General features: G+C 33.3%; 2 protein-coding genes across 2 annotated transcripts; one reads left to right on the forward strand and one right to left on the reverse strand.

The window, feature by feature from the left end:
* The first annotated feature begins 1,093 nt into the window (after positions 1-1,093).
* LOC148575495 (uncharacterized) lies at positions 1,094-2,286 on the forward strand. Its single transcript, XM_088506422.1, has 2 exons — positions 1,094-1,295; positions 2,001-2,286. Exons 1-2 carry the CDS (start codon positions 1,182-1,184, stop codon positions 2,145-2,147), a joined length of 261 nt encoding a protein of 86 aa, XP_088362548.1. The 5' UTR covers positions 1,094-1,181; the 3' UTR covers positions 2,148-2,286.
* Positions 2,287-2,502: 216 nt separating this feature from the next.
* Positions 2,503-7,796, reverse strand: ABCB29 (ABC2 homolog 12). The gene is made up of 10 exons (XM_088504287.1): positions 7,007-7,796; positions 6,021-6,107; positions 5,815-5,922; positions 5,382-5,648; positions 4,984-5,067; positions 4,560-4,776; positions 4,360-4,445; positions 4,037-4,224; positions 3,760-3,889; positions 2,503-3,136 (listed from the first exon to the last, which is right to left on the reverse strand). The coding sequence occupies exons 1-10, from the start codon at positions 7,634-7,636 to the stop codon at positions 2,990-2,992; spliced, it is 1,944 nt and encodes a 647-aa protein (XP_088360413.1). The 5' UTR covers positions 7,637-7,796; the 3' UTR covers positions 2,503-2,989.
* Between the last annotated feature and the right edge of the window lie 913 nt (positions 7,797-8,709).

Here is an 8,709-nt window from a genome sequence, read left to right on the forward strand (position 1 = left end):
TGCAATCCTCATTATTTGATTAAGAGACCTAATGAAATAACCATTAGATAATATCATTCTAAAAAATCCAACTCTCACTGCACTATTTAACTAAGAGACCTAATAAAATAACTAAGGGTGCATATAATTTGGTCCGGTCTAAAGATTTGGTTCGATTTCGAATATTTTAGAGACTAATTTGATGTGATTTTATCGGGTTTAGGGTCAGATAATGGTCTCAAGAATAGACTCCATCATTATTTTGGACCGAGTCCGAATCAAGATGAATCCGGCTTCACCCCAACCTATGTGCACTTTAAGACAACTAAAAAAGGTATATATGTTTTAAATTAATTTTAATATTATATTATATTAATTATAAGCTTATTATTTTATTTTTAATCACACTTGTTGAATTAGAAAATAGATAAAAGAAGTATCAAGTTAGAATTTATGGACAAATTCAAGTTTAAATATAGATATCAACTTTTCGATAACAAGTTTCTTTATAAATAAATTTTTTTATAAATCATTGTTAAAGCTTTAAAGATCCAGTTTTCACCCGTTTTAGACCCGATATAGTTGTGACCCGAAAATATTTAGATTTCATCGAATTTAGAATTGAATTAAGATCTAAAAAATAGACCCAGTATATATTTAGGGACGGATCTGGGTCAGGAACCCGATACCCATCCCATAAACACCCCTAAAAGAAACCACTAAATCATTTTATTCTAAGAAATTGAGCTTCATTATTTGATTAAAAGCCCTAACAAAGTACCCACTACATTATATCATTTTAAAAAATCAAACCCGCACTATTTAGTTAAGAATAATTAAGTGACCTAATAAAATAATCACTTGATCACACCTTCTAATTTTCTATTTACCAATAAAGATTAACTTAGTCTAAGCAAGTATCTCGGTAAGTTTGAGAACCAAAATGCAATTTGGTTATACCCACAAAACCATAACAACCTCATCAATTGGAACATTGACACGTGTCAACAAAAACAATCAGCAACTGCTTGGCATTGATTTGACCATGAATACTTGACAATAATAATGTATGGAGTTATTTCTGTGTCTTTTCTTTTCTCTCCCAACAATTTGGATTAATAGGCAAATTGGTAATAAGAGCAAGAATATCATACACAACACCATTGATTAAAAAAAAAAAAAACAGAATTAGAAGAAGAAAAATGGCAGACTCAGACCAAACATTTCCAGCTGCAGATGTTGCTGCTGAATTGAATCTTGGGAGTAACACCAAAGTTCAAGTTGATCCTGTTTCATCTGAGGTGGCTGCTGCCAAGGTACATTTCATATTATTTATTTATTTATTATTTTTTCATTTATAACATAATAATAATGAACATGTCATTTACTATTATCTAAGAGGATCTTTGATATGTACTATCTAATTAGATTAGATGATAATTTCAGAAGAAAAAATTGTGTTATTAGAGATATTACTCAACAAAGTAATACTCTGAGTTCGTGTAATTAATCTTAATATCACCATTAATTCAGATAGATCACCTACAAATCAAGAGTTTAATTATGATGTACAGTGCAGTCAATGTGAAAAATAGTTATTTTTAATAATATGATATTACCGTAATTGAATATATGTGTAAAATTATTTTACATTGATAGTGAATCAAAATTAAATTCTCAAATCAAAGGCTTTCTAAAAAGTTTGCCAACAGACATGATTCATTACATGACATAAAAGTATTAAACTATTGATTGATCTTAGCGAAAGAAATTTAGGATGCATTTAGTATATGTTTTTTATTTTTTGTTTTCATTTTCGATATTTTTTATTTTCAGAATTAAAAAAAAAATAAAAGGTGAAAATAAAAAATATGATTTTTTTTAAAAAATTATGAAAATAAAAAAAATAAAAAAATAAAAACGCAAACCAATCGCCTTTTATTACGCCTTTTATTTTATTTTTTTCATCATGTATTGAATGGTGTTTCTCTATATATATGTTTTGGTATAATTGTTTGAAGGAACAAGCTGAGGCAGAGGAGAAGAGAAAGGAAAGGAAAAAGAAGGAAGCATTGCATACACTTAAATCAGCAATTATAATCTCAGGCATAGTTGTGGCTGTGGCAGGAGCTGCAATTGTCATAACCAAAAAGTTAAAAGAGAAATGACCACACCAATTGTTGATACAAGATTTGTGTACTATCAAATTAGTTTCATTTTGTTATTTCCTCACTTTATTATTTTATTATAAGAATTAGTACACATTTTTTGGGTTATCAAATAAATCTTGAAACCCCCCAAATACTATTTTTCATTATGTAGAGATTATAATATCATATATCATGTATACACATTTTATGATGTACCATGATCATTGAAATACAAGTTACAAAAACCAACTTGTGTTAATTGAGTTCAAATCCTTAGTAGCGACAAACCCTTAAATGAAACTCTGATTTGCGCGCTTGTCAGATTCAGAAATACCGTGTGAAACCAAAAAAAAAGTATCTAATATAGACAAAGTTTAATGATTGTATAAATAATATATTTCTCTATATCCTTTAAATCAAAGTAATTTGTGATTACAGAAGGATGTACAAGATTTTCCCCCAACCTCCCCCAAAAGTTAAAAAAAAAAAGTAAGAAAAAAGGACAAATAAGTCCCTGACCTTTTGTCCCGCGGACATTTTCGTCTCTGACCATTGAAAAATACTTTTAAGTCCATAACCTTCACAAAACTTGGACGGATCAGTCCCTCTGTCCAAATGCTTCTGTCAGGGACTGATCCGTCCAAATGCCTCCGTTAGGGACTGATCCGTCCAAGTTTTGTGAATGTTAGGGACTTAAAAGTATTTTTCAATGATCAGGAACAAAAATGTCCACAGGACAAAAGATCAGGGACCTATTTGTCCTTTTCTCGAAAAGTAGACTATGTGTCTATACATCACCCTTACAAGAAGTATTCAAGCAGGGTCCATTATTGTGACACTAAAACCTAGCAAAAGAATATTCAAATAACAAGGCCAGATGATAACAATGAATCCTTGTGACCATTGAACATAGTTGATCTTGGAACTTCTTGTAGCTTCCCATTATCCATGAGGAATACTCTTTTAGCCATCATAACTGTTTCCAACCGATGAGCTATCACAAGCACCTATAACACAAAAGGAATGATTGATGATTCTACAATTTAACAATATTGTGCCAAGAAAGAAAAGACCATTAAATCCAAGCAAACTATTAAAGTAGTTAAGTTCATAATCAAGATGAAAAATAGCAGTGGAAAACTAACTCAGAATGGTTGTTTTTAGTCGGGCGCTTTAGACTTCAAACTTTAATCATCAAATCAATCCTCAAACTTCTATTTCGTTAGATAAATCAATTCCCACATCAGATCGTTTTTTTATATAGAGAAACTAATCCAAAAACTTTTAAAAAAATTAGAGACTGTTATATTTTTATTAAATACGGATAGGAACTAATTTAATTTGTCTAATTTTTTACCAAAATTTGACGCGAGGGTTGATTTATCTAACAAAATAGAAGGTTAGAGACTGAGTTGGTGATTAAAATTTATTAAGGATTAAAGTTTCCAACTAAAATTTCTTTGGGTAGTACTCAAAGATAATTCGAGGACCAAATTGATATAGTAATCTTGCATAGGCTCAAAATGTTTGTATTTCTAAGAATTAAACTCGGAAGTGTAAACAAATAAGATGAATGAAATGCACAATAATAATTTGGCAGATCAAGCAATTCTGGTAGCTGGTGCCTTACCGTGCGATTTTCCATCAAGTGCTCGACGGCTTTTCTAACCAATAATTCGGATTTACTATCTAAAGCTGAAGTTGCTTCATCCAGAATCAAAATAGAGGGATCTTGATAGAGCGCCCTTGCAATAGCCAGCCTGTAATTTTGAGAAAGGAATGAAGTGATAGATCAACGAAAAAGGTCATATATCAGAGCCGAGGTTTCATAAATATACCAACCATGAAATTTGTTCTTTGCATTAACCATACATAAAACAGAAATAAGTTTGAACTTTAAAAGTTACCTTTGCCGCTGGCCGCCACTTAAGGTAGAGCCCCTCGGTCCAATATTGGTTTCGTATCCTTCAGGAAGTTTTCTTATAAACTCATCTGCATGAGCAGTTTGAGCTACATGCTTTACCCTCTCCATGTCAATTTTTGTTGTTAGGTCCCTATAACCAATGTTTTCAGCAATTGTACCTGAAAAAAGTGTCTAAAGTATATATATACATCAGCATTACTGAGCACAAGGAATTCGAGCACAGTACAAGCGTGCTTCAGCGAAATGAATGCAGGTACGAATCTGCTTACATAACAGAGAAGAAAAAGAAAGGCACGAGTTACTTACTATATCTTGAGAAACAAGACCAACATGTTTTCTCAAACTTCGCAACCGAATGTTTTCAATGTTATGGTTATCAATTAGAATAGAGCCTACATGCATAAGAATACAAGTAAAAGTTAATCATATGAGAAACATCTGATTCAATATATTGATCTTAAAAGTAAATAATAGAGATTTATATTTTCCCTTCAATAATGACTCACCGGACACAGGGTTATAAAGCCGAAGCAATAGTTTTACAAGTGTTGTTTTCCCGCCACCGGAAGGACCGACAAGAGCGACTATCTCTCCGGCTCTAATGTTAAGATTCAACCCATTCAAAACATGTGGCATGTCATCATTATATTTAAAGGAGACATCACGAAATTTCAGCTCTCCCATAATATGGCCTAATTCAACAGCATCTGGTTTCTCAACCACCTGTTATTGAGGATAAATTGATCCATTATTGAAGTGCGACATATTACATTGGACGAAAATTTTAATAACAGAGTAATGAATTATGTTCCTCAAAAATCATTCTCATTTTTCCTTTCGTTCTTATTGGAATTTTATCAATTTCAAACACAAAGTGTTCCCTTGAACAAGATTAAACAAGTTTTTGCCGATCAAGTATCATACATTCACCTTATCTTTAAACTTGGTCATATCATGCAAGCGTTCAACGGCCGGTTCTCCCTGCCTCCATTCATTGTAAGCTTTTCCCACATCCTGCGTGATTCTTTATTTTCAGATTGATAAGCAAATACAGCTCCTCAAAAGCTGAACCATGTTAACAGTGCAAATAATAATTAGCAAATACAAACATCCATCTCATAAAAATGACCACAAAAAAGGTCGAAATGGAATTAATAACTTCATCAACAGAGCACAGCTAGAATCACTCCGGTACCAAATATCATCCAAAAAGGCTTCTGTAATACTAGGAAGGAAGTTCTAAAACTACAGTGGACAAGGAAAATAGACAAACAAACAAGAAAATTATCACGAGCTAATTGACGATATACCCCAACAGATAACAATACCTGGATTGGTTCAATCGAGAAAAGTAATGATGTCACAAAGGAAATGAAGCTGTGGCCATCAAATGAACCTCTTGAAATCAACAGCGAACCAGCGCATAGTATGGAGAGAGTTCCATAGTAAATAGCTTGTATGACCTGAGGAATCGCTGCTTTCATCCTCCTTTTGTTCAATTTTGCATGATAGTCGATCTGAGCCAGCCTCTTAAACCTGGCACTCTCACACAACTCCGCGTTGTTTGCTTTCACAAAGAAAATCGCAGGAAGCATCTAGAATAAAAATAGCATGAATAAAACTGTGATATAAACTAATAAACAATGAACATGATCTTGCAAGAGTTCCAATAGAATAGAAGTTTGTGAAAATTAGGCGTGCCTTCAAACTTTTTCTTGAAGGTACAGAGAACAAGAAGCAGAGCAGAGTGTTGAAGTTTACCTCGTTTAGATATGCTGAGAGAGCAGCAATGCTAAGATGTGCCTCTCTAGATATCTTTCGAAGTTCTTGACCAAGATAAGCAACAAAAAGTGACATGCAAGGAATGACCTGCAATTTCCAAGCATGATAACATTTAAATATATGCTCATGATCTAGCATTAATGAAAGTCAAGGAAGACAACTTAGTGCTATAGCCGTTCGCTCACCGTGAATGAAATCAAAGAAAGGACTGGACTTATAACTATCATCTGAGCCATCATCGCCGATAACTGGAGAGTGCTAGGTACTATGGTCTGTCATAGATTGGATTATAATCAGAGAACAACATATAAAGAGTCATTATGCAAATGAATTCAAAATTGATACACATTGTAAAAAAGACAAACACTTGCACACGCAAATAGCATCTAAATGAGAATACTGCATGATAGAACAATGCTTCTTGCACATCTGCACACCTCATATCCACTCACTAGACTTTATGCAAAAGAATAAAAGTGAAATTGTGCAGAAATTGAAACATTGGCTCTACTTGACAGTCCTTACAAATATGTCTATGCATGTTAGCTAACAAGGCATACGGATAGCCTGGTAAACCATGCCTAACTAAGAATTTTTCGAGGAAGATGATATGCATAAGTATATGCCCGAATATCATGTTCCACACTGACACAGAACATTCATTCTACACACCACCTAGAATGTAACAAATAAATAAATAAACTTGTTCTATAAACCAGACCCCATTAAAAAGACTGAGTTATACTTAAACCCCAAAAAGCTCATGTAGAATACAACTAATATATCAGAGTAAAAAAACAATGACTTAATCTCAGAAAGTTCCTATGTCCTCAACCTAGGAAGTCAAATTATTCCAGCACATGAATCTTATACCATTTAAGTGCTCTAAAAAATTGTAAGAACCCACATGAATAAAAGGTAGATACAACATTACTTTTCCTCCACGGAAGAGGAAATAATCTCTCCTTTCTCTCTCATCACAACAAATTTCCCCCTTGTATGTAAGTAAGCTACTTCTATCTTCTTAATTATCCACTAAAATCCTAACATGGTTTGAACTGATATACTAGAACAAGAACAATCCTTACTCTAAGAACATACAAAAAAAAATCTCAAAAGAGTGTTAACTATGATTCAGTGATTTACTATAAGAAATTATGTTCTTACTCACATTAAGAACAGAATAAACAGTGTCAGCAACATCAGAAGCTTCAGCAGTGATCCTATAAGCAATGTCCCCAGCTGAAGCACCACCTTCTCTTCCTTCGAAGTAACCAAGCTCCCTCTCAAGGACACGGTCAAAGACATGGACACGAACCTCGTACACTGTCTTAAGGGCAGCGTCCCAAAGAAGGGCATGCTGCCCGTACCCGGAGACCAAACGGGCAGCCACAAGACACAACAAGATGAGACCTTGACTCCTCAATTGAGGTCCATCAATGGCGGCGTTGCTGAATTTTCCGAGTCTAGAGACGAGCTGGGAGAGGGAGAAAACTGAGATGGCACTGCAGAGCCAACCCAAGATAATGGGTTTGCGGTTTGAGATGATAAAAGGTTGCAGGAATCGTAAAGTTTCGTTCTTTTTGGTGTTTGAAGAGTTTTTGGTTATGGGGGTGGTGGAGCTGTGGATTCTAGTAGAGGAAAGTGGTGGAGGGTATTTTGGGTAATATGGAGAAAATATGGGTTTTGAAAATGGTGTTTTGGGTTTTAGAAGGAGGAGGTGGTGGTGGTGGTGGTGGTGATGGTGTTGGATTGAGAATTGGAATGAAGGTTTTAGGAGGAAGATGGAATTGGAGGACATTTTTTTTTATTTTGGGTGTTTGTTTTTTGTATTTTTATTTAAATTTTTTTGAAGAGGAAGGTGGTGTTATATCTTATATGGAGGTAATAGAGAAAAAAGAAATATGATCAAGGGAATTGAGTGACTCATTCACAAGGTGTTATATATATATTGATTTTGATGAATGAAATTGATATGGAAGGATGATAATTTTGTAGTCAAAATAAAATTTTGGAGGGTAGTAGAAAAGAAGAGTATTCCATTAATATTGATTGAAGTTTTGGCATAATTTTGTGAATAAAAAAATTAGAATTAGACTCATTCCTATCAACCACTTTTTGGTGGAAATTACATAGTTTTGAGGTTGAAAAACCAACAAAGGGGATATAGTAATACAAAAATGGTATGTAACCACTACAAATTAGTCACTAAATTAATTTGTTATTAATATATATTTATATTTTAATATACATTTTATATGATGACTAACTTTTGTGTACAAATAGTATAATCAATCATAATATAATCGTTATTGAAAGTGAAAAATATCTTGAATGCTTTGAGAATTGCTAGTTGCTCTCTTAATACATAGGAAATGTTGAAAAAAAAATTAGGAAAGAAATTGTGGAGGCTTCTATTTTTTTTTTTCCAATCAACACGTGCCATATAACCATATGAGAACAAAGAAATAATGGCTTATTCTCAAGTACTTGAACATTTCTTTTGATTGAAATAAAAATCTGAACTTGTGAACCAAGTTCAATCTTATGCAGCTGTGCAAGAATATGCAAACATTTGTATGGAGAATATGCTCTCTCTTTTTTGTGTGTTTGTGAAGCAAAGGAAGCTTCTCTTCTTTTCAATAAGCATTCCATTCCCACTTTCTTTGTTTGTTTCTAGCAAAGCCAATTCGTTTGTGAATTAGGTACATTTAATCATATGCCTTTTCTTTTAGGAAAAGAAACCACATGCATGCATGAACGAGTTTCTATTGAACTATGTGAGATTGGAAATGAAAATGCATGATCACAAGTTGCATTGGCTTCTTGTACACTTGTGAGTCGTTTAATCTTCAATCACAATGTGATGTGATT

This window comes from Arachis ipaensis, chromosome B2 (assembly GCF_059453495.1).
Source record: "Arachis ipaensis isolate K30076 ecotype BB chromosome B2, ASM5945349v1, whole genome shotgun sequence".
Lineage (NCBI taxonomy): Eukaryota > Viridiplantae > Streptophyta > Magnoliopsida > Fabales > Fabaceae > Arachis > Arachis ipaensis.

Coding starts and splice junctions, on each gene's coding strand:
- LOC148575495 (XM_088506422.1), top strand. CDS start 1,182: ATGGCAGACTCAGACCAAACATTTCCAGCTGCAGATGTTGCTGCTGAA. Junction 1,296..2,000: donor CTGAGGTGGCTGCTGCCAAG/GTACATTTCATA, acceptor AATTGTTTGAAG/GAACAAGCTGAGGCAGAGGA.
- ABCB29 (XM_088504287.1), bottom strand. CDS start 7,636: ATGTCCTCCAATTCCATCTTCCTCCTAAAACCTTCATTCCAATTCTCA. Junction 5,068..5,381: donor TCTCGATTGAACCAATCCAG/GTATTGTTATCT, acceptor AGAATCACGCAG/GATGTGGGAAAAGCTTACAA. Junction 4,777..4,983: donor TGACCAAGTTTAAAGATAAG/GTGAATGTATGA, acceptor CCTCAATAACAG/GTGGTTGAGAAACCAGATGC.